Source organism: Lepidochelys olivacea (assembly GCF_965140295.1).
Source record: "Lepidochelys olivacea isolate rLepOli2 genome assembly, chromosome: 23".
Taxonomy (NCBI): domain Eukaryota; kingdom Metazoa; phylum Chordata; order Testudines; family Cheloniidae; genus Lepidochelys; species Lepidochelys olivacea.
The window spans coordinates 13,524,512-13,549,105 of NC_140433.1; the positions used below are offsets into that span (position 1 = coordinate 13,524,512).

Genomic DNA, 24,594 nt, shown 5'->3' on the forward strand with positions numbered 1-24,594 from the left:
CAAGCTGGATTTCAACACGGCCAGCGCCCAAGAATCCTCCACGGCCTTTGTCCAAGGGTTAATACCCCTCCAGGTTAAAAGCGGGCGGCCCCCTTTCCCAGCTGGGTTTGACTTGCTCAGACGTCCAGCCGGGGGGTCGGGTTCGACCTTCCTCTGCCCGCTTGAGGAGCCCGGGAGGAAATATTCGTTCCCCACGTAGGGCCCTAGAGCCGGGGATCGAGTCCCCCCCTGAGCCGTCTCCGCGCTCAGCACCAGAGCTGGAGCTCCTGGCGTCTCTCGCCCTCCGGCAGGTTTTCTAACCCTTCACTCGTCCCCCTCGCTCTTCTCCGGCCTCTGCCTTTTCGCCACAGCCTCCTCGCGCTGCAGGCCCAGCACTGGGCGCAGGATTCGCCCCCGGGCCAGATCCAGAGGCCAAACCACCTCTGCTCCCACTCGGGGATCCCCGGTTGATGTGTCCCAGGGTCCAAATTAGTTGGACAGGCTCTATTGTTCATAAACCCAAGTTGTGCGGCATTAATTACATTCCCCTCCTTCATTAATTGAGTCCTGTATCAGCTGCTCCACGATCTTGCCGAGGATCGATGTCGGGCCGACAGGCCTATAACTACCCGGGTCCTCCTGTTTCCCCTTTTTAAATATTGGTCCAAGGTTTGCTTTCTCCCAGGCTTCGGGCACTTCCCCGGTGCCCCAAAACATATTGAAAATCAATGTTAACAGCCCCGCGAGCTCCTCGGCCAGCTCTTTTAAAACTCTTGGCTAGAGCCCTGTGCAGATATGCAATTTATATCCACGGAGCTACAGGGCTCCAGCACCAATGAGCGAGACCAGCAGAGCCCGGGCCAGGAACCGCAGCTGTAGGCGGCTGACTGTGAGGAGGCATGTCCCCCCCCTAAAATAAAAATCAATGAAAACAATATTTGTTTGCAACTCACCTTTATTAACCATGTGAGCTTGGGGTCCCCTATGGGTGCCCACACCCCTCCCTCAGAGACTGGGGTCCCCCGTCACTGCCCAGACCCCTACAATGGAGATTGGGGTGCCCCCTCGCTGCCAAAACCCCCTATGGACGCAACGAATGCTACAGAGACCTTCAACCTCTGGAGGGGAGTGGGGGCTAGTGGTTAGAGCGGGGGGACCAGGACTCCTGGGTTCTCTCCCCAGGTTTGGGAGGGGAGTGGGGCCTTGTGGGCGCAGAGGGAGGGACATGACCTGCAGCGTTTTCTGCCTTGGAGGCACAATCCCCACAGGCAGGCTCAGGGCCAGCCCAGGGGAGAGAACCCAGGAGTCCTGGCTCCCCCTGCCCCCTAGCTGGGGCCCAGCCGGCTCTTGGGGCCATAGGCCAGCTCGGCCCCACCGCTCAGCAGCAGGTCGATCCCAGTGCAGAACGTGCCGTCGGCAGCCAGGTACATCACAGCCAGAGCGCACTCCTCCACCGTGCCCATCCGGCCCAGCAGCTGGGGGGCGGGGGGGGGAGTGTCAGCCACTGACCCTGCCCTCGGGCCCCCCACTCACCCTCTGGCCCCCTGCTCCCCACTGAGATCCTCCTGGCCCCGCTGCTCACCCTGCCCCCCCCCCACTGAGATCCTCCCGGCCCCGCCGCTCACCCTGCCCCCCTCCCACTGGGATCCCCCTCCGGCCCCCTGCTCCCCACTGAGATCCTCCCGGCCCCGCTGCTCACCCTGCCCCCCCACTGAGATCCTCCCGGCCCCGCCGCTCACCCTGTCCCCCTCCCACTGAGATCCCCCTCCGGCCCCCTGCTCCCCACTGAGATCACCCCACTGAGATGCCCCCCCACACTGAGATCCCCCCTGCCCTCCCACTGCCCCATCAACCCCGCCCCCCCTGCCCTCCTACTGATGCCCCAACTACACCAGCCCCTCCCAGAGATCCCCCCACTGCCTCCCCTCTCGCCACTGGGACCCCCTCCTGCTCTCCAGTTTCCTTTCCCACTCCCCCCCCCCCGATACACCCCCTTTCCACCTGCTCCAGCCCTTCCCCCAACCTGGGTTATGGCAAACCCCTCCCCCACACGCTTTTCCCATAATGCACTTGCCTGGGCATCCTTCCCAGCCTGGATTGTGGCCGCCGGATTGGCCGTCTGCCCGGCTGTCTCCTCCCACATGGGGGTCCAGATGTTCCCAGGAGAGATACTGGTGGGGGGAGGAAACGCAACAAATTTTCACCCCTTCCTGACCACAAGACCAGGGCTGCGAGCTTCCCCGCAGCAGTGCCCCCAGGCAGTGACTGTCCCAGACGCTGCAAGCTTCCCCGCAGCAGTGCCCCCAGCTGGTGACTGTCCCAGATGCTGTGAGCTTTCCTGCAGCAGTGCCCCCCAGCCTGTGACACCCCCGGGGGGCGCTGCAAGCTTCCCCACAACAGTGCCCCCAGCCAATCACTGTCCCAGATGCTGCGAGCTTCCCCACAGCAGTGCCCCCAGCCCTAAAGTTGTGGAGGGGGGGAGGGCTGGGGATCATAAGGTACCTGTTAACTCGCACCCCGTATCTGCTCTCATCCACCGCCATGGCCTTCGTCATCGCCGTCACTGCGCCCTGGGGACAGACTCTGGATTGAGGGACTCTCAAAATTCCCACCCACCCCCCCGCCCAAACACTAGGCCCCCCCCCGGAGGGGGGAGGTCATTCGGAATAGACCCAGCCCCCAAATGCCTGATCAGCATTGGCTAGAGGCACAGGACTCCTGGGTTCTCTCCCCGGCTCTGAAAGGGGAATGGGGGCTAGTGGTTAGAGTGGGAGGGGGCTGGGAGCCAGCACTCCTGGGTTCTCTCCCTGGCTGTGGGAGGGGGTGGGTTAGAGTGGGGGGTGGGAGCCAGGACCCCTGGGTTCTCTCCCCAGCTCTGGGAGGGAAGTAGGGGCTAGTTGCGGGGGTGGGACTGGGAGCCCGGACTCCTGGGTTCTCCCCCTGATTCTATCAGTACCTTGGTGGCGACGTAGGGAACAGCCTGGCTCTGTCCAATGATGCCCACGAGACTGGAGATGTTGATAATGTTGCCCCGGGTCTCCCGCAGATAGGGCAAGGCGAACTGCACCAGAGAGAGGAGACGGAGGTGGGGGAGATGCAGCCGCTTCTGGGGTGGGGCACGGGGGCTGGTTATACAGGGACCCCTCCCTGGCGCTGAGATGCGGCTGGCTGTGGGGAGACACAGGGGCTGGGTACAGGGGGACCCCTCCCTGGCAGGGCCACCTGGGAGGGGGCACCTGGGGGGGGGGGCAAGTGGGGCAATTTGCCCCAGGTCCCGGGCCCCACAGAGGCCCCCACGAGAGTTTTCGGCAGCACTTCAGCAGCAGGGGGTCCTTCAGTGCCGCCGAACACACCAGGTTCCCCGAAGACCCAGAGTGGAAGGACCCCCGTCGCTGAAGGGTCTTCAGCAAATCCTCTGGGCAGCCCTGCTCCCTGGCGCTGGGATGCGACTGGCTCTGGGGCAGCGTGGAGGCTGGATATACAGGGACCCCTCCCCGGTGCTATGATGAAGCTGGTTCTGGGGCAGGGAACACGAGTGGGTACACAGGGACCCCTCCCTTGTGGCTGGCTCTGGAGTGGGGTGCGGCGGCTTGTTATATGGGAACTCTCCCCAGCACTGGGATGCGTCTGGCTTTGGGGTGGAGCGTGGGGGCTGGTTATACGGGGACCCTACCCAACGCAAGGCTGCGGCTGGTTCTGGGGTGCAGCGAGGGGGCTGGTTATACAGAGACCCTCCCCGGCACTGGGATGTGGCTGGCTCTGGGGTGGAGCGCGGGGGGCTGGTTATACGGAGACCCTCCCCGATGCAGGGCTGCTGCTGGCTCTGGGGTGGAACATGGGAGGCTGGTTATACGGGGACCCTCCCCGGCACTGGGATGTGGCTGGCTCTGGGGTGGAGCGCGGGGGGCTGGTTATACGGGGACCCTCCCCGGCACTGGGATGTGGCTGGCTCTGGGGTGGAGCATGGGGGGCTGGTTATACGGGGACCCTCCCCGGCACTGGGATGTGGCTGGCTCTGGGGTGGAGCGATGGGGCTGGTTATATGGGGACCCTCCCCGGCGCTGGGATGCGGCTGGCTCTGGGGTGGAGCGCAGGTGTGTCTCTCACCTTTGCTGTCAGGAAGTAGCCGACCAGGTTGACCTCGAGAAGTTCCCGGAAATGCTGGGAGGTGACGTCGTCGATTTGCTCTTCGGGGGGATCTGGGGAGGGTGTGGGGGTGAAAAGCAGGATGCAGGCCCCTGAAACAGCCCACCACCACCACCACGGCTCAGACCTGGGGATCCCCATTTCCCCTTCCAACGAGGTGGTGGGGCCCATGTGCCCCCTAATTTCCCCCAACTCAGGGGTTCCTCCCCCCATTCCAGGATGGCCCTAGGGACCCCCACCCCCTCCACCCCCTGACGATCGGGGCGACTCACGGCGTCCGGCGTTGTTCACCAGGCAGTCGATGCGTCCGTAACGCTGCCGGGTCACCGCGATCAGCGCCTGCAGGGGGGTGGGAGAGGGAGTTGGGGGCAGGGAGGGGGGAAGCGGGGGGTAGGAGGAAGGGGAGGGGTGTTGGGGGACAGGACAGAGGTGGGGGAATTTGACCCATTAGGCTCCAAGCTGAGGTTACCCCCACCCCGGGCACTGCCCATCCTCCTACAGAAAGCATGGGGTGGGAGGGCTGGGGGCAATGCCCCCCCTGCAGCATCGGCCCCCTCCCCCCACTGGGGCAGATTCCCCCCCATGCTTCCCTGCCCACCTGGATGTCCTCTTCGCTGGTGATGTCACAGGGCTGGAAATGGGGCTCTCCGGGGCCCCCCGATTCCCGCAGCGCCTGCTCCAGTGCCCACCCGGCGGCCCCTGCAAGAGAAAGGGGGGGCAGTGACAGCCCAGGGGTGGGGGGCACAGACACCAAGGGGGAGGGGGCCGGACACCAGGGGAGGTGGGATCCCAGGAGGGGGCAGGCAGAGAGAGGGTGGGGAGAGGGGGTATCCAGGAGACACTGGGGGGGCACCCGTCACAGGGGGGAAGACAGACTTGGGGGGCTCAGAGAGAGAGAAATATCCACACACCCCAAAACCAGCACCCCACATCCCCTGCCCAGCGCCCCCATCCCCCCCAGAGCTCCCAACATGGGTTGTGGGGGTCCCCAGAAAAGAGGGGAGTGATTTCTCACCTTCAGCTTCGGGGGCACAGAAGACCACATGAGCCCCCTGCCGAACTGTGGGGACAGGGGAAAGAGGAGGCCAGGAAGGGGCCGGGGGGGGAGGAGAAATAGCGGGGTGCAGTGGGGGGGGGACACGAGAGAATAAAGTTAAGATCAAAAATGCCAGCACGAGTAACACCACCACTGCCCTGGTGCTGCGAGCTTCCCCCCAGCGGTGCCCCCTCCCCCCAGCGCTGCGAGATTCCCCACAGCAGTGCCCCCAGACAGGAACTTCCCCCCCTCCCCCCAGCGCTGCGAGCTTCCCTGCAACAGTGCCCCTAACGAGGAACTCCTCCCTCTGCCCAAGCACTGGGAGCTTCCCCCCAGCAGTGCCCCCAGACAGGAACTTCTCCCCTCCCCGCAGCAGTGCCCGCAGACAGGAACTTCCCCCCTCCCCCCAGTGCTGCGAGCTTCCCCACAACAGTGTCCCTAACCAGGAACTCCCCCCTCCCCCCAAGCACTGTGAGCTTCCCCCCAGCAGTGCCCCCAGACAGGAACTTCTCCCCTCCCCCCAGCGCTGCAAGCTTCCCCGCAGCAGTGCCCGCAGACAGGAACTTCCCCCCTCCCCCCAGTGTTGCGAGCTTCCCCGCAGCAGTGCCCCTAACCAGGAACTCTCCCCTCCCCACAAGCGCTGTGAGCTTCCCCCCAGAAGTGCCCCCAGACAGGAACTTCTCCCCTCCCCCCAGCGCTGCAAGCTTCCCCGCAGCAGTGCCCGCAGACAGGAACTTCCCCCCTCCCCCCAGTGTTGCGAGCTTCCCCGCAGCAGTGCCCCTAACCAGGAACTCTCCCCTCCCCACAAGCGCTGTGAGCTTCCCCCCAGAAGTGCCCCCAGACAGGAACTTCTCCCCTCCCCCCAGCGCTGCAAGCTTCCCCGCAGCAGTGCCCGCAGACAGGAACTTCCCCCCTCCCCCCAGTGTTGCGAGCTTCCCCGCAGCAGTGCCCCTAACCAGGAACTCTCCCCTCCCCCCAAGCACTGTGAGCTTCCCCCCAGAAGTGCTCCTGGGGGACGATGGGTCTCTGCTGCCCCCTGCTGGCCAGCCCCACGCATCGCAAGGCACCTAAAGCTCACTCCTGCCGCCCCCCCCCCCCCCCCTCCCGGCCCCGCAACTCCCAGGGTCAGTGAACAGCCGGACGGACAGACCCGGGACAGACGGACAAAGTCCAGGAAGATCCAAGACGGAGCCCAGCCCTGGCGTCTCCGATCCCCCGCCCGGGCTCCAGTCTCCCCCCCCCCGCCAGCCCTGTAGCGCCCCCCCCCACTCTGCGACCCCCACATCCACCATCCTGCAATATCCCGACTCCCCAACGCATGCCCTGATCCCCAGCCCCCCCGCAGGCCTCTGCCTCCACCCCCGCAGCGCCCCAAGGCCCCCCCACAGATCCCCAGGGGTCCCTGCTGCCCCAGACCCCCAGCTCCCGCTGCGCCCCTTCCCCAGCCCCCCCCTTGCAGGGCCCCCCGCTGACCCCTATCCGCAGCCCGCCCCCCCTCACCGAACTCCCTGACGACGGCTTCCCCGATGCCCCGGCTGCCCCCGGTCACTATGGCAACCTTGCCCGGGTACCGCAGCCCCGAGGCCATGGTGCGGGGCGCCCCCGGGCCGCAGCTGATCCAGAAAGGGGAAACTGCAGCCCGGAGGGCACATGGGCCACTCGGGGGCGGGGGGGCGAGAGAACGGGGCATCCTGGGAAATGTAGTCCTCTCCCGAAAGGGGGCGGGGCAGGGGGACTTTCCCCTCGAGGGGGCGCCAGCTCCCTCCCGGCCCCAGGGCAGGGTCTGGCTGGCTCAGGGGGGCGGGGAATGGGGCCCGGGGCCCTTTCCCCTCGGGGGGCGCCCGCTCTGCCCCAGCCATGTGAGAAGGCGGGGGGGGGATTTGTCTCCGGAATAAAGAGGCTGAGATTTAGGGGTTAAACGAGGGTTAAATAAATGAGATTTATTGATGACATTTCTCTGCAATATAACCCAGAAGAACGAAACCCCCCGACGTACCCCCAGAGGGGCCAGGTGAAATCTAGGATGAGTTCCCAGCCACCTCTGGGGCGGGGCGGGGGGGCTGGGTATCCGGGGACCCCTCGCCCGGTGCTGGGACACGGCCCCCTCCGGGGCGGGGGGCGGGGGCTGGGTATCCGGGGACCCCTCGCCCGGTGCTGGGACACAGCCCCCTCTGGGGGGGGCGCGGGGGGGCTGCCGTGTTTTATCATGTCCCCTGGTCTCTGTCTTCTGCTGTGTTGGGACAGTTTGTTAAATCTCTGGGCGGGGGAGGATCAGGTGTCCCCACAAATCCCCCTTCCCTCTGGATGCTCACAAGATGCCCTGACTGTCAGCGTCAGCGGCGTGGGAGTTTGGGGGAGCCCAGGGCTGGGCTAGTAGGGGGCTGCGGGTCGGGAGTGAGGGGCACCGGCAGGGCCGGGCTAGCAGGGGGCTGCGGGTCGGGAGTGAGGGGCACCGGCAGGGCCGGGCTAGCAGGGGGCTGCGGGTCGGGAGTGAGGGGCACCGGCAGGGCTGGGGGGAGCCCAGGGCCAGGCTAGCAGGGGGCTGCGGGTCGGGAGTGAGGGGCACCGGCAGGGCTGGGGCTGGGGGGACACACGGAGGCCCCAGGTCCCAGTGCGTTGCACTTCCCACTCTGCCCACCAGGGGGCAGCAAGGCGATGGGACACTACATGGGGTTAAGGCGTCCCCTCTCCGACCTTTGACCCTGGTGTTGGGGGACTGGGACCCCAAACCTCTGAGCCCTCCCCATCTTTGGGCACATCCCCCTATACAACCCCCCGACCTGCCCTGGAGCCCACCCCTCGGGGGCGTGGAAGAGGGGTGGGACGTGACCCTGGTTCTCAGCCAATGAGTTAGAAGCTGGACTGCAGCAGGGTGATCCTGATTGGCTGGCTCCCCTCGCCCAGGTACGCCACCACCTGGCTGGGCGCGGCACGCCCGCCCTGCCCCCGGCACCCGCCATTGGCCACGTCCTTGTTACCCACCATCCTTTGCTCCGGCGCCCAATCCCCACATTCCTTTTGGGCGGCCCAGAGCGGAGGCGACGCCCGATTGGACGCCTTGTGTGTGGTTGACGTCTGATTGGGCACCCCCTTTGCCCAAATTCGCCAATGAGGCACCTCGGACAGAGGTGATGCTCGATTGGCTGCCTCTGACAGGTGTGCTGCCTGATTGGCTGCTTCAGGTGAGGGTGAAAGCCAATTGGAAAGCTCAGGAACAGACAACGCCCAATTGGCCGCTTGAAATAGAGATGACGCCTGATTGGCCGCTCCCACCCGCTGCACCAAATTGGCGCTAACTGCTGCATTCCGATTGGCTGGGCCACATGGTTCCGCCTCGACGTGATTGGCCTCTGGGTCCCCCTGGGGGAGCATGGGAGTACACAGCACGTGCTGATTGGTCACTGCATCCAGCGGCTCTGGGGAGGGGTCCGGATTGGCCGACATGTGGGGTTCAGGCGGGGTCTTCCCTGCACAGAGAGAGGAGATCAGAGTCACCGAGCACCCTCCCCCAGCACCGAGATGCGGCCACCTCTGGGGTGGGGCATGGGGGCTGGTTATACGGGGCCCCCTCACCCAGCACCAAGATGCAGCCATGTGACGAAGTGGGATTGTTCTTAATGTTTCCTCTGAATACTGTGGGGGTGCCTCAGTTTCCCCTAGGTAGTTCTTAAGTCTCTAGGAGGTGGGGTAAGGGTGTATGATCATTGCAGAGCCCTAGAGGGCAGGTGTGTGCAGGGGTCTGGACACAGAGAATGGCTGACACCCTGTTTCCTGGCACCTGATGGCCTGGGCCCTTCCCCCCTGCAAGGTGAGAGCTAAAGGGTTGGAGAACAAAGGAATCAGGTGCCCTCCTGGCCCGGGAAAGGGACAAAGCCCAGAGGAGGGGGTTGGGGGGCTGGAGGGAGTTTCAGTTTGGGGCTGGCTGGGACATGGAGTGAAGGGCAGACGGGGTTGTCTGGCTCCCTGCCCCCCAAAATGGACCCAGCTGAGGGGTCCTGGTCTCTGCACCTACAAGCTGTGGTTTAGACCATGTTCCTGTCGTCTAATAAACCTTCTGTTTTACTGGCTGGCTGAGAGTCCCGTCTGACTGCGGAGTCGGGGGGCAGGACCCTCTGGCTTCCCCAGGACCCCGCCTGAGCGGACTCGCTGGGGGAAGCGCCCGGAGGGGCAGGGGAGGCTGGAGGCTTGGGGGTCAGACCCAGGAAGGTGGAGCCGGGGGAGCTGTGTGTCCTGCAGACAGGCTGCTCCCAGAGAGCAGACTCCCCCAGAGTCCTGCCTGGCTTCATGGGGAGCAGATCCAGAGCATCGCCTGGGGACGCCATGACAGGCCACCACTGGGGTGAGGGGCGGGGGCTGGTTATACGGGGACCCCTTGCCCGGCACTGAGATGCGGCCACCTCTGGCCCTTCAGGTTTCTGTCTGTTTCCTGGGAGCTGTAATGAATTAGACACAGAGAGAAACATGGCCTATCCCATCCTGCCCGCCCCCGGCTGCCCCAGGGGCCCCCCCACCACCACACCCACCTGTTCCCGCCCCTGGGACCTGCCAGCAGGAGTCAGAAATTTCTGCAACAGCTGAACCAGATTCCAGCCATTTTTCACTTCACTTGTTTAGCTATTTTCCCAGCTGGGATAGCAGTGGGGGGGTGGCGAGGGAAGGGGGGATGGGAAAGAGAGGTCCCTAGGGGGGGATAGAACCCAGGAGTCCTGGCGTCCAGCCCCCCCCGCTCTAACCACTAGACCCCAGTCCCCTCCCCGAGCCAGGACAGAACCTAGGAGTCCCCATTACCGGTGATGAGTTTGCTGCGCTCGGAGGCCTCGGTGGCGAGCGTGTACGCCAGGGTGATGACCCTGTGGCGGTCTCTCTTGAGGGGTGGGGGAGACTGGCCCCAGGGCCCCCCGGTATGGCCCCCCCTGAGCGGTGGCTCCGTGTGGGTCTGGGTCGGCTCTGGCCCAAGGTCGGGGGGGTGAGTCGGAAGAGGGAGCTGGAGGAGGAATTTTAGGAGGGGGAAGTGAACGCGGGGGAAGCTCCCTCCAGGAATCTGAGCTGTGGGGAGACCCACCCCACCCCGCTAGGCAGCACTGCCCCCCACAACAGAACCCACCTATTAACCCGGGAGTCCTGGCTCCCAGCCCCTGCTCCAACCACTAGGCCCCACTCCCCTCCCAGTGCCAGGGAGAGAACCCAGGAGTCCTGGCTCCCAGCCCCTCCCCCCCCCGCTCTAACCCAGACACACACCCCTCCCCTTGCAGAGGGAGAGAACCCAGGAGTCCTGCTTTGCCCAGGCTGGGTGAGATATGGGCTTTACTGGGGGACACAGGGACCAGGTTTACTGGGGGACACAGTGGGTGTGGTCTCAGGACTTGCCCCACCCCCTGGCAGCCGGTCAGCCCCTCCCCCGCAGGCTGCGTACCCACCCGGCTGGCCCTGGCCCGGAGAGAGCCCTGCCGGGAGCCCCAGGGGTTCGGCCTGCCCCCCTCCAGCTGCCTCTGGCCTTCCTTGTGCCGACGCATCCGCTCCAGCTGCTCCTGGACGCTCATGCGGGCCCGGTGGGGACCAGGGGGGTCCATGGTGATCGCCTGGTGGGGGGAGAATGGCAGGGAGAGAACCCAGGCGTCCTGGCTCCCAGGTGTCCCCCCTCCCCCGCTCTAACCACTCACCCATAATCCCCTCCCAGAGCCAGGTTTTGGGAGAACACAGGCGTCCTGGCTCCTGGCCCCTCCCTGCTCTAACCACTCGCTCCCACTCCCCTCCCACAGCCAGGGAGAGAACCCAGGCGTCCTGGCTCTCAGCCTCCCTGCTCTGACCATTAGACCCCACTCCCCTCCAGAGCTGGGGATAGGATCCAGGTGTCCGGGCTCCCATGCACTGACTCCCAGGGGAAGGGGGAGCCCAGCTACCTTGGCTGGCAGCTCCTCGGTTCTCTGCTGTCGGGGCTCGTGGGGGCCTGGGCTGGGGCTCCGGGGCAGGTGGGGGGTGGGCGGAGGCGAGCTGAGACCTGTGAGGGAAGGGGAGCAGGGGTCAACGAGGGGCTGGGAAGGGAGACGAAGGGTGAATGCTGCCCCAGCTGGGCTGGGCACTGGGGGGAACCGCACCTGGTGCCGCGACATCTGTCTCCTGCAGGGGGCTCCCTCCATCCAGCTCGGGGGACCCGGCCCCTCTTCCAGAGGGACTCTGGGCGGGCCGGGAGCCCAAGGCGTCTCCCCTCGTTGCTGGGCCCTCTTCCCTGCCACCAGCTGGCACCCCCTGCGGGGGAACAGAGAGAAACCCAGGGCTGGGCTAGCGGGGGGCTGCAGGTCGGGAGTGAGGGGCACTGGCAGAGCTGAGTAGGGGGCAGGGCTGGGCTAGCGGGGGGCTGTGGGATGGGAGTGAGGGACTGGATGCCCACCCCCAGAAAACAGGCCCCTCACCCTGAGTGGCGGCTCGTGGTGCTGGCCTCCCGCATCCGGCCCCGGGAAGGGCACGTGGCTCCGGGCTGAGCCCCCGCCATGCTCCAGAATGGGGGAGGCAGCCAGAGAGAAGCCTGCAAAGGAGACGAGACAGCGTCAGCGACCCACAGCCCGGCTCCTCCTGCTGAGCCCCCACCCCCCACAGCAGAGTGCCCCCTGATGGCCCCCCACCCTGCCCCCCCACAGCACAGCGCCCCCTAGCACCAGCCTGGGACATTGGGGCCAGCACCTGGGCTCGTCCTGGGGTCCAGGGCGGGGTAGGGGGCAGGGCTGGCTCCCAACCCCGCAATGATGTCATCGATCATCCACAGCTCCTGCTGGGCGGCCCCCTGCTCCTGAGGGCAAAGGGCAGAGGGGAAAGATCACGGCACAATAATTAGCATTGGACCCCAGCTCCACCTATGGGCCCCTCTACCCCGGCCTCCCGCCTGCTCCCAGAATATCATCTACGTCCATTGGATCCAGACAGATGAGGCGGTTCTCCCAGGCTCTCTGTTTCCTAGCCCGCGCTCTGACTTCCCTATAGCTGGGAGGGGCGAGCGCCCCCCACTGAGCCACCCTGCTCCCTGCAGCCCAGGCCCCCTTGCTGAGCCCCCCTGCCCCTGCTCCCCACAGCCCAGTGCCCCTGACTGAGCCCCCTGCCCCGCTCCCAGCAGCCCAGCCCCCCCGCTGAGCCCCCCGCCCCGCTCCCCGCAGCCCAGCGCCCCCTGCTGAGCCCCCCGCCCTGCTCCCCGCAGCCCAGCGCCCCCTGTACAATCCCAGTTTCCTTTCAGAGCTTGCTGAGCGATTCACCCCGGGAGGATCATGCGGCAGGGAGTCCCACAGGCCAAACCCTTCAGCGCAGCAGCAAGACGGAGGCACCCTAGTGGGGTGACGTACCTGGGGGTGCCCGAGCTGTCGGATCTGAGCCAGCGTTTCCCGCAGCCTGCGCAGCTCGTTCTCTAGGGCAGCAAAATCTCCCCAAGCCCTCTCGCTATCCTGAACGGGAAACTGACAGCTGGTTACACAGGACACAGGGCTGGGAAGCGGCCCCTCTGGGGTGGGGCCGGGGGCTGGTTATAGAGGACACAGGGCTGGGACGCGACCCCTCTGGGGTGGGGCCGAGGGGCTGGTTATAGAGGACACAGGGCTGGGACACGACCCCTCTGGGGTGGGGCCGGGGGCTGGTTATAGAGGACACAGGGCTGGGACGCGACCCCTCTGGGGTGGGGCCGGGGGCTGGTTACAGGGGGACCCGGCGCCGAGGTGCGGCCCCTCTGGGGTGGGGCCGGGGGCTGGTTACAGGGGGACCCGGGGCCGAGGTGCGGCCCCTCTGGGGTGGGGCCGGGGGCTGGTTACAGGGGGACCCGGGGCCGAGGTGCGGCCCCTCTGGGGTGGGGCCGGGGGCTGGTTACAGGGGGACCCGGGGCCGAGGTGCGGCCCCTCTGGGGTGGGGCCGGGGGCTGGTTACAGGGGGACCCGGCGCCGAGGTGCGGCCCCTCTGGGGTGGGGCGCGGGGGCTGGTTACAGGGGGACCCGGCGCCGAGGTGCGGCCCCTCTGGGGTGGGGCGCGGGGGCTGGTTACAGGGGGACCCGGGGCCGAGGTGCGGCCCCTCTGGGGTGGGGCGCGGGGGCTGGTTACAGGGGGGCCCGGCGCCGAGGTGCGGCCCCTCTGGGGTGGGGCGCGGGGGCTGGTTACAGGGGGGCCCGGCGCCGAGGTGCGGCCCCTCTGGGGTGGGGCGCGGGGGCTGGTTACAGGGGGGCCCGGCGCCGAGGTGCGGCCCCTCTGGGGTGGGGCGCGGGGGCTGGTTACAGGGGGGCCCGGCGCCGAGGTGCGGCCCCTCTGGGGTGGGGCCGGGAGGCTGGTTACAGGGGGGCCCGGCGCCGAGGTGCGGCCCCTCTGGGGTGGGGCCGGGGGCTGGTTACAGGGGGACCCGGGGCCGAGGTGCGGCCCCTCTGGGGTGGGGCGCGGGGGCTGGTTACAGGGGGACCCGGCGCTGAGGTGCGGCCCCTCTGGGGTGGGGCCGGGGGCCGCGCACTCACCAGAGCCAGGTCGCAGAGCCGGGCTCTCACTTGCACCAGCTCGTCCTGCAGCCGCCTTTGCTGGTACCGGATTTTCTCCTCCGCCAGCTCCTGGCCTTGGCATTCATCCAGCTGGTGCCGGGCCAGCTCCAGGGCCTTCTCCAGCCTCTCCTGGGGGGTCCAACCAGTTACCCCTTGGATGGCACGAGGCACGGCCAGTGGGGGGGGAAGTTCCTCCCCCGCCCTCGTCTTCTACATGGGGTGAATCCCCTGGGGCCCCCTTCCTCTGCTGGGTCACCTCCTTAAGAACAGCCCAGCAATAAAGGGGTTAATGCACCATTTCCCCCCCCCCCCAACCGCTCTGGGGCAGCCCCTGTTTTCACCCAGCACCACCCAGTGGAAGCAGTTGCCAAGCCTGACAGGTGGGGCTTAGGGGCTGGGTATATAGGGACCCCTCGCCCAGCACTGGGATGCAGCTGACTCTGGGGTGGGCCACGGGGGGCTGGGTACCTGGAGACCCCTCGCCCGGCACTGGGATGCGGCTGACTCTGGGGTGGGCCACGGGGGGCTGGGTACCTGGAGACCCCTCGCCCGGCACTGGGATGCGGCTGACTCTGGGGTGGGCCACGGGGGGCTGGGTACCTGGAGACCCCTCGCCCGGCACTGGGATGCGGCTGACTCTGGGGTGGGCCACGGGGGGCTGGGTACCTGGAGACCCCTCGCCCGGCGCTGGGATGCGGCTGACTCTGGGGTGGGCCACGGGGGGCTGGGTACCTGGAGACCCCTCGCCCGGCGCTGGGATGCGGCTGACTCTGGGGTGGGCCACGGGGGGCTGGGTACCTGGAGACCCCTCGCCCGGCGCTGGGATGCGGCTGACTCTGGGGTGGGCCACGGGGGGCTGGGTACCTGGAGACCCCTCGCCTGGCGCTGGGATGCGGCTGACTCTGGGGTGGGGTTTTGGGGGGCTGGGTATCCGGGGCCTCCTTGCCCAGGCCGGGGCGGGGGGGCGCGAAATTACCTTCTCTGCCCGCAGCTGCCCCATCTCTTCATCCAGTCCCCGAAGCAGCTTGTCCTGGCCGCAGAGTTTAGTCAGGAGAATCTAGGGTGGGAGGAAAAAGAAAAAAGACACTGGGGGGGGAGAAAACCGGGTTGTTTCAGCTGCGGCCTCCCGGTGGTGCCGAACCAGAGCACGGTGCCCTTGCTAGCGGGGTGGGGGGGGGATTTTACCGGCGTGGGGCAGACGGGGGGGTTTGGATTTGGGGCTTCTCGGGCCGGAAGGGACCCCGGGGAGCATCTTGTGTCCCAAAGCTGTGGCCAAATACCCCAAAATGCTCAGCTGTAAAAACCGGGGAGGAGGCAGGATACCAGGGTAAATGGGCCCGTGGGTCTGATCTGGGGGGCAGGATACCGGGGCAGATGGGCCTGATCTAGGGGGGCAGGATACCAGGGCAGATGGGCCTGTGGGTCTGATCTGGGGGGGCAGGATACCGGGGCAGATGGGCCTGCGGGTCTGAGCCGGGGGGGATTTGGGGGTGTCCGGGGTGTGTGGGTGATGCTGTGCTTTGAGGGCAGAGGACACAGATGCACACGCTCACATCAGTGTCACTTTCAGCTCTGGGCAGTGCCAGCAGGGTCCTGTCCCGGGATAGAGGGGCCACGGTCCGGGGCTGGGGAAGAAAAAGGAAAGAGAGGGTGAGAAGCAGAGAACCCAGGCGTCCGGCCCTCCCCCATGTTTCCCTCCCCACTCCCATGCCAGAATCCTGCCGGCCTAGCCACAGGGCGGCTGATCAGGGGATGGAAGGGGAAACTGAGGCACAGACTTGGCGGGGAGGTACGTACCGGAGCTCCCAGTGAGGTCCTCTTCCCTGGGGGGCGGCTGGCAAGTGGGGGCAGAGGGGGCAGGTGGAGGTAGCCGGAGGAGGCTGAATGTGGGGAGATCTAGGGAGAAAGGGGCGAGGACAGGGTCAGCGGTGGGAGGACAGGGGGGGCAGGGGAAGGGGGGGTCACTCACCAGTCGGCCGTGGAGACGGGCACGGGGCGGGGCGGCCCCCAGGGAGGGGTAAACCCGGTCTGTGAACTGCAGGGGGGAGAGAAGGCAGGGGGTCAGTGCCGACTGCTAGGGGGAGAGCGCCCCCCAACCCGCCCCCTGCATCCCAGCGCCCCCTGCTGAGCCCAGCGCCCCCGGCTGAGCCCCTGCCCCGCTCCCCACAGCCCAGCCCCACCCCCCCAGCATACCCGGCTCCGGGGCTGTCTCCCCAGGGCAGGTCCCAGCGTGGCCGTCTGCGGGGGGCTCTCCTCCGCCGGGGTCCCGGGCCGTGCCAGGCAGTGGCTGGGGTGGGGGCTGCGGGGGTAGCGCCCGGGGGGCCGGGCACAAGACTCCTCGGAGGGCCGCACGTCGTAGCGGTCGCAGGGGGTCTGGGGGTGCCCAGGGATGGCTCTGCTGCCCCACGTGGCCCCCCCGGGGGCAATATCCACCCTCCCCACGGGGGTGTGGGGCCGGGACAGGCTGGACCCTGCCTGGACCAGCAGGGGGAGCTCTTCACAGGACGCAGCCAGCTCAGGGGCTCGGACCCCCCCGGTGGACGCCCATGCCCTCCCCTGAGCCCCCCGCACCTCCCTGAGCTCGCCAGGGGTGGGGGGAAGGGAGTAGGAACGGGAGGAGCGGACGTGGCTTTGGGCATCTGGGGAGGGCTCCCAGGGGGAGGGGGGCTCCAGGGGGGGCTGTTCGGACTCAGGGGGGCAGGGGGGTGGGGAGGGTCTGGGGGGGCCGGGATGGGGGCGTTTGGCTGCCGAGGGCTCCTGGCCCCGCAGAATGCGGGTCGAGAGAGAGCTGGGGGAAGAGGAGCAGAGATTAAAGGGTTAAATCGGGTGGCGAGGTACCCCTGCCCCCCCCAACCCCACAGCACCCCCTTCTGGATGAGACCAGGACTCAAGCCTCTTACCTTAGGCCCCACAGCTCCCCCCCGAGCCCTTCCCCATTGACTGGGCTGGGGGGTGGGGCGGGGCCGCTGGGCAGGGGCCCCCCCTCGCCCTGCACCCCCTGGCCCGTCGCCGCCAGGCTTTCCGTAGATGAGTGGGGCGCGGAGAGCCGGGCGATTTCCAGGGACTCGACGCTCTTGGCGGGACCCAGGTCGGGCGTGAGCGGCCGGACGTCCTCGAAGAGACGGGCCTGGGGGGGCGCCGGCCGGTTGAGCAGCTGTGGGGGGCGGCTGCTGCCATGGGGGGAGAGACAGAGAATATTTACTCCAGAACCCAGGAGTCCTGGCTCCCAGCCCCCCTCAGCCCTAACCACTACACCCCACTCCCCTCCCCAGAGCTGGGAGAGAACCCGGGAGTCCTGGCTCCCAGCCCCCCCAGCTCTAACCACGAGACCCCCCCCACCCCTACGTGGTGCTGGGGTCACTCTCGGCCGCAGCGGACTGGCTCATGGCTCGGATCCAGCCGTTCATGTCCTCCTGGGTGTCAGCACTGAAGAGGTACGTCCGCATCCCCCGGTGCTCAGCCTGGGGCACAGATGGGGGGCGCCGGTAAGCTGGGAGGGGCCCTGACCATAGGCTCCAGAGAGACACACCCCCCCCCCGCAGCTCTAACCCCCTAGCCACCATTCCCCTCCCAGAGCCAGGGAGAGAACCCAGGAGTCCGCCCCCCCCCCAACCACCACCACTCGCCTCCCAGAGCCAGGGAGAGAACCCAGGAGTCCTGGCTCCCAGCCCCTCCCGCTCTAACCATTAGCCCCCACTCCCTTCCCAGAGCCAGGAAGGGAACCCAAGAGTTCTGGCTCCCAGCCCCTCCCGCTCTAACCATTAGCCCCCACTCCCCTCCCAGAGCCAGGGAGAGAACCCAGGAGTCCGGGCTCCCAGCCTGCCCCCCCCAACCACCACCACTCGCCTCCCTGAGCCAAGGAGAGAACCCAGGAGTTCTGGCTCCCAGCCCCCTCCCGCTCTAACCACTAGCCCCCACTCCCTTCCCAGAGCCAGGGAGAGAACCCAGGAGTCTTGGTTCCCAGCCTGCCCCACCCGCCAATTCCCACTCCCCTCCCAGAGCCAAGGAGAGACCCCAGGAGTCCTGGCTCCCAGCCCCGTCCCGTCCCGCTCTAACCACTAGCCCCCACTCCCTTCCCAGAGCCAGGAAGAGAACCCAGGAGTCCTGGTTCCCCGCCTGCCCCACCGCCCAACTCCCACTCCCCTCCCAGAGCCAAGGAGAGACCCCAGGAGTCCTGGCTCACAGCCCCCTCCCGCTCTAACCACTAGCCCCCACTCCCTTCCCAGAGCCAGGAAGAGAACCCAGGAGTCCTGGCTCCTAGCCCGTCCCCACCCCCCACTCTAACCCCCTAGCCCCCACTCCCCTCCCACAGCCAGGGAGAGAACCCAGGACTCCCTGGCTCCCAGCCCACCCCCCCCCCGCTCTAACCACTAGCCTCCCCTCCCCTCCCCGAGCTGGGGAATAGAACCCAGGCGTCCAGATGTCTCCAAGTGGGGGACCCGAAATGGGGTAGCTGGGGAAGGGCGGGGGCTCGACCAGATCGACTCCCTCTGGACTGACCTTGAATGTGAATCTCCGGTTCTTCCCCTCCCCGGGCAGCGGCCGGATCTCGTAGCTGGGGAGCGGGATGCTCCCCAAAACCGCCTCCTCCCTGCTGTCTGGGGGACCCCAAAAGGAGGGGTGATTAATGGGCAGCCGCTCCCTGCCCCGCTCCCCACGGTGCCCCCTGCTGGGGCAGGGCAGGGCTGGGGCAGCCAGGACATTGTCCCCCCCACACACCCCGCTCCCCACGGCACCCCCTGCTGGGTGGGCTGGGGGGCCGGTACCTCGATAGTAGAAGAGGCAGAAATCGGCCAGCACAAACCAGCGTCGCTTCCAGAGCTTCAGGCCGGAGCTGTCCTGGAACGAGAGCCACCCCGACAGCCTGGTGAGGGGCCCAGCCAGCGAATGGGGGCGGGGGTTGGGGGGACCCCAGTGGGCCCAGCCTTTCCCCTTGCCTCTCCAGGGCCTGCCCCCACCAGAGCACCAGCCCCATGGCATTCCACCCCCCAAATAACAGCCCCCACCCCATTGCCCCCAAACCTACCCCGCACCCCATCCAACCCCCAGGCTCTGTTTCCAGCCCGCTCGCCCCATAGAGAGCCAGCCCCCTACATCGTCCCCCAAAACCAGCCCCTCCCCTATGACCCCCAACTGCCCCCCAACAGCCCCCCAAAACCAACAGCCCCTCCCCCATGCCCCCAACAATCCCCTACATTAACAGCCCCTCCCCCATGACCCCCAACAGCCCCCCCACTAACAGCCCCCAATTGCCACCAACAGCCCCCCAAAACCAACAGCCCCTCCCCCATGACCCCATTCCCCCACATTAACAGCCCCTCCCCCATGCCCCCAACAGCTCACCCACACTAACAGCCCCTCCCCCAGCACCCCACCTCACCATCCCCCCACCCCACTGAGTGTCCCTGCCCTATGCCCACCTCAATTATCTTCCCCCCCAAATTCCCAGACCCCTCTGCCCCATCACCGCCCCAAAGCGATCACCTCTCTGCCCTGTTGCCTCCCCAGCCTAACACCCCCTGCCCCAATCTACCAGCCTCTGTCCCCACCTCAAAGGCAGCCCCCCAGCTCGCCCATCCCATACCTGTTTGCACAGCCAGCCCCGAATGACGACGGGGGCATTGGGGTCCCGCTTGATCGAATTTTCCCTCTTCCCGAAGGTGTGAACCCTCCGCAGGGAGCGTGACGGCTGCGGGGACAGACAAGAAAGGCTTAATACCCCACAAACACACCAGCCGCTAGGGGGCGCCAGCTCCCATCCAGCCCCAGGGCAGGGACTGGCTGGCTCGGGGGGGCAGGGAATGGGGCATGAGGCCTTTCCCCTCTAGGGGGCACAGGTCTGGGGGTAGGAGTTAGTGGGAGTTAAGGTGGGAGCTGTGGGCAGGAGAAGAGGAGGGGGTGGATGTGGGGGGCAAGGGGTGGTGGGTCAGAGCCCCTGGCCCACAGGCCCCTCCCCAATGGCAGAGCCCCAGCCCCGCCCCACACACCTTGGCGGCCCCCAGGCTGACAGAGGAGATGGTGAGGACGCTGCTGGCCTGGCTCAGGCTGCTCCTGGGACGTTCCCCGTCGGCCATGGCTCCCGGCCGGCCCAACCTTCGCCTGGAACAGAACATGGGCCTGGGGCATCAGGGCACTACTGTGGGGTAGTTCGCAGCACTGGGGTCTCCAGCTGGGGCACTGCTGCAGGGAAGCTAACAGCACCGGAGTCCCCAGCTGGAGGTACTGCTGCAGGAAGTTCACAGCACTGGGGTCTCCAGCTGGGGCACTGCTATGGGGAAGTTTGCAACACTTGGGTCTCCAGCTGGAGCTCTGCTGTGGGGAAGCTCACAGCACCGGGGTCTCCATCTGGGGTACTGCTGTGGGGAAGCTCACAGCACCGGGGTCCCTGGCTGGGGCACTGCTCTGGGGAAGCTCGCAGCGCAGGGAGACAGGCTGGCATCTCCCCTGACCCGGCGCCCAGGGTCCAGGGTGGCGCGTGGGTGGGAGAACAAAGCAGGACCTGAGCTAGTGGCCCCAGATTCCCGGGGGTGGGGTGGGGGGGCTGGAGGATGAATGGAGCCATTCATGTCCCTGGCCTGGGCACTGGGATGGGGGGGGGCTGTGCTAGGGGGTGAGAGCGAGGGCTAGCAAGGCCCCATGGCAATGCCAGTGCAAAGCGGAGAGCTTCCCCACAGCAGTGCCCCCAGCCAGGGACCCACCATCATGGAGACATGGCCCCATCCCCCCACGACACCCCATCTCCTGGGGACCCCTGGTACCCAGATATGGCCTCGTCCCCTCCCCTGTACCCAGCGCCTCAGGACCCTCAGAACCGAAACATTCCCCCCCCCGCTACACCCCAGCCCGTAGGACCCCCGATAGCCAGACAGGGTCCTGTCCCTCCCCCCACCCCGCTATACCCCAGCCCCTGTCCCCCCCATATACCCCAGCCCCCCAGGACCCACAGAACCAAGACACGCCCCCCTCGCTACACCCCAGCCCCTGGGACCCCCGATACCCAGACACGGTCCTGTCCCCCGCACCCACTGTACACCAGCCCCCAGGACCCCCGGCACCCAGAACCCCCCCCCTGTAACCCAACCCTCGAGGACCCCCGGCACCCACACACGGCTCCCCCCCGCCTCCAAAACACGCCCTGCTGCTCCCCCTTACTGCAGATCAATCAAGTGGGGAGCTGAGGCGCCGGAGGCCAGCGCACCCCGGGGCGGGGGTCTCAGCCGGGGGCGGGGGACCCGGCCAACGCAGCCGCTTGTTCTGTTCCCGGCTCCCCGGCCGCGGCGCCGGCTGGGACACAGGGACCAGCTGCCTGCGGGGGCGCAGGGAGCCAGGAATTCCTGATCCGACACGGCTCGGCCCCACCCCGGGGTCACGGACCCGGCGGGCCTGGATTTAACCCATTCCCCGACTTGGGACACCTCGCAGCGCCGGAGTCCCCGGCTGGGGCACTGCTGGGGGGGAGCTCGCAGCGCCGAGGTCCACAGGTGGGGCGCTGCTGTGAGGAAACTCGCAGCACTGGGGGCCCTGGCTGAGGAGAAGCTCACAGCATGGGGGTCCCCACCTGGGGCACTGCTGCAGGGAAGCTCACAGCACTGGGGTCCCTGGCTGGGGAGAAGCTCACAGCGCCAGGGTCCCTGGCTGGAGCACTGATGCGGGGAAGCTCGCAGCGCCAGGGTCCCTGGCTGGGGCACTGATGCGGGGAAGCTCGCAGCGCCAGGGTCCCTGGCTGGGGCACTGATGCGGGGAAGCTCGCAGCGCCAGGGTCCCTGGCTGGGGCACTGATGCGGGGAAGTTCGCAGCGCCAGGGTCCCTGGCTGGGGCACTGATGCGGGGAAGCTCGCAGTGCCAGGGTCCCTGGCTGGGACACTGATGTGGGGAAGCTCGCAGCGCCAGGGTCCCTGGTTGGCGGCACTGCTGTGGGGAGGCTCACAGCGCCAGGGTCTCTGGCTGGGACACTGCTGCGGGGAAGCTCACAGCACCAATGTCTGTGGCTGCAGGCACTGCTGTGGGAACGCTTGCAGCGTCAGAGTCCCTGGCTGGGGCACTGCTGCAGGGAAGCTCACAGCGCCAGGGTCTCTGGCTGTGGGCACTGCTGCGGGGAAGCTCACAGCGCCAGGCTCCAGCAGGCCCGAGGTATTTAGCTGGAATTCAGAGCAGGACAAAACTCCCTGGTCTCCCCGCACAGCAGCTGCATCCCCACCCCGCCCCTCCCCCCACATCCCAGAGGGCCCCCCCACCCCTCCTCCTTGGCTCAGTGCCCTGGCTGGAGCCCCTGTGACCCCCAGCCGCCCTGCCCCCCATCCCCCCCACAGCTGTGGGGCTCCCCCCAAGGGGGGAAAATCACCCCCCTCAAATTCCCCCACTCCTCCCTTTGCCCTCTGACCCCCCCAGCCTGAGCTCCCCCCCCTTGTCTGCCCCATGCCAGCTGGTGCCCGGGGTGGAGTGCGGTATGCTCACCCCCTAAGGAATCTGCGCCCACGGGCCTGGGTGGGGGGCAGACACACAACCCCCTCCCTCCCATTGATTCCAGCTTCTCTGTGCCCCCCACCCTGAGACACCAGGAGGGATGGACAGACAGACAGATGGGGAGGGGCGCTGTGGAGGGACAGGGCAGGGCTGGGGGGGCTGGTTGGGGGGGGCAGTTCTTACCTGGCTCCCAGTGGGGCACACAGGGGTCCGGGCTGCTCAGGGGGGTGTCGGGGGGGATCTTAGCGACACCCCACTGGGCCAGGGGAATCTCGCCCGCCGCCCCAATCGCTCACTTCCTCTGTGCCTGTCTCCTTCCCTCACTCCCCCGCCGGCTCCTTTCTTTGCTCGGCCCCCCAGCCCAGCCCCCCTGAGCCCTTCCCCCGTCTGGCTGGCTGCCCCCTCCCCACTTCTTGTTCACCCTCCTCCCCCTCACTTCACCTTCCTTTCTTCTTATTTCCTTCCGTCCATCCCCATCCTCACCCCTCTTCCTGTCCCCCTATACCCCTCTAGCCTTCCGTCTCCCTGCACCCCTCTTCCTATCCCCGTACACCCCTCTTCCTATCTCCCTACACCCCCTAGCCTTCCTGTCCACCTACACCCCCCTAGCTATCCGTCTCCCTACACCCCTCTTCCTGTCACCCTTCACCCCTCTAGCCTTCCGTCTCCCTGCACCCCTCTTCCTATCCCCGTACACCCCCTAGCCTTCCTGTCCACCTACACCCCCCAGCCATCCGTCCCCCTAAACCCCTCTTCCTGTCCCCCTACATCCCTCTTCCTGTTCCCCTATACCCCTCTAGCCTTCCGTCTCCCTGCACCCCTCTTCCTATCTCCCTACACCCCCTAGCCTTCCTGTCCACCTACACCTCTCTAGCCTTCCTGTCCCCCTACACCCCTCTTCCTGTCCCCCTACACTCCTCTTCCTATCTCCCTACACCCCGTAGCCTTCCTGTCCCCCTACACCTCTCTAGCCTTCCTGTCCCCCTACACCCCTCTTCCTATCTCCCTACGCCCCCTAGCCTTCCTGTCCACCTACACCCCCCTAGCCATCCGCCCCCCTACACCCCTCTTCCTGTCACCCTACACCCCTCTAGCCTTCCGTCCCCCCACACTCCTCTTCCTATCTCCCTACGCCCCCTAGCCTTCCTGTCCACCTACACCCCCCTAGCCATCCGCCCCCCTACACCCCTCTTCCTGTCACCCTACACCCCTCTAGCCTTCCGTCCCCCCACACTCCTCTTCCTATCCCCGTACACCCCTCTATCTACCTCTCCCCAGACACCCCCTCCCGCTCTCAGCTGTTTCTCGCCCCCCGGCCCGCAGTAACTGCCCGGCTCCCCGGAGGAAACTGGACAAAGAGAATTTCTCCTCCGTCCCCTCCCCTCCCACCACAGCCTCGCCAGGGCCGGGCGGGGACACAGAGCAGGGCGGGCTGGGGGCCAGGACTCCTGGGTTCTCTCCCTGGCTCTGGGAGGGGAGTGGGGTCTGGTGGTTAGAGCAGGGGGAAGGGCTGGGAGCCAGGACTCCTGGGTTCTCTCTCTGGCTCTGGGAGGGGGTGGGTCAGAGTCGGGGGTTGGGAACCCAGAGAGGTGCCTGGAGATGGAGCGGTGTGTGTTGGGGGGCTGACCCAGGCGCCCCAAAGACACAGGGACATTTCCGCCCCCCCCCCTCCCGCCCACACTTGGCCTGAGCATCTGGCGCCCCCATGTGGCCGGACGCCTTCAGAACGGGGCGGTGTCCCGGCCCCTGCACCTGCCCGTGGCTCCCCGGGGCGCTGCATGTCTGGCCATGCTAACCCCCCCCCGGACCCCCCCCGCCGCACGCTGCAGCTGGGGGGAGGGGCTTGCCAGGAGAAGTCCGTCCTGAGTAGTGGGGATCCATAAAGGGGACGCTGTTAATGTCCCTGGTGGGTCCCTAGGGGGGTCTTTATCCCATTTCACAAACAGGGAAACTGAGGCACAGGGCGGTGACAAGACTCACATAGAGAACCCAGGAGTCCTGGCTCCCAGCCCCCTCCCCCCCCCCCAAAAAAAAAACCACCGCCACTTCCTCTGCCTGAGCCGGAAACAAAGGAAAAGCTACATCCACACCGGTTTTTAAACGGAAGAAAAATAAGACGGAAAAGTGAAAGTGAAATCTAACAGTGAAAGTGCGCTGAGGCCTGGAACTTCAAGGGAAACCCCAATCGCGCAGGGGTGTCACGGGGATCCCCAGCCACCCCCCACCAGGCCTGGATTGGGACCCCTGTGTCACCTAGAGCTAGAAAGAACCCAGGAGTCCTGGCGCCCAGCCCCCCCCCTGCTCTAACCACTAGACCCCATTCCCCTCCCAGAGCCAGGGAGAGAACCCAGGAGTCCTGGCGCCCAGCCCCCCTACTCTAACCACTAGACACCCCCTCCCCTCCCAGAGCCAGGGAGAGAACCCAGGAGTCCTGGCTCCCAGCCCCCCCTGCTATAAACACTAGACCCCACTCCCCTC

At 67.0% G+C, this 24,594-nt stretch overlaps 2 protein-coding genes across 2 annotated transcripts; both read right to left on the bottom strand.

Annotated features, from left to right (window-relative positions):
* Window positions 1–916: 916 nt before the first annotated feature.
* HSD17B14 (hydroxysteroid 17-beta dehydrogenase 14) lies at window positions 917–6,826 on the bottom strand. The gene is made up of 9 exons (XM_084612341.1): window positions 6,662–6,826; window positions 5,141–5,185; window positions 4,724–4,824; window positions 4,398–4,464; window positions 4,087–4,178; window positions 2,936–3,040; window positions 2,482–2,549; window positions 2,054–2,150; window positions 917–1,454 (listed from the first exon to the last, which is right to left on the bottom strand). Exons 1-9 carry the CDS (start codon window positions 6,747–6,749, stop codon window positions 1,305–1,307), a joined length of 813 nt encoding a protein of 270 aa, XP_084468467.1. The 5' UTR covers window positions 6,750–6,826; the 3' UTR covers window positions 917–1,304.
* Window positions 6,827–7,075: 249 nt separating this feature from the next.
* On the bottom strand, window positions 7,076–21,609 carry PLEKHA4 (pleckstrin homology domain containing A4). Its single transcript, XM_084612192.1, has 21 exons — window positions 20,806–21,609; window positions 19,641–19,752; window positions 19,238–19,342; window positions 18,420–18,492; window positions 18,154–18,251; window positions 16,999–17,114; window positions 16,554–16,823; window positions 15,847–16,441; window positions 15,623–15,688; window positions 15,451–15,549; window positions 15,207–15,278; window positions 14,630–14,710; window positions 13,633–13,782; window positions 12,490–12,588; window positions 11,840–11,945; window positions 11,572–11,684; window positions 11,257–11,407; window positions 11,062–11,159; window positions 10,579–10,740; window positions 9,950–10,145; window positions 7,076–8,628 (listed from the first exon to the last, which is right to left on the bottom strand). The coding sequence occupies exons 2-21, from the start codon at window positions 19,725–19,727 to the stop codon at window positions 8,012–8,014; spliced, it is 3,354 nt and encodes a 1,117-aa protein (XP_084468318.1). The 5' UTR covers window positions 19,728–19,752; window positions 20,806–21,609; the 3' UTR covers window positions 7,076–8,011.
* Between the last annotated feature and the right edge of the window lie 2,985 nt (window positions 21,610–24,594).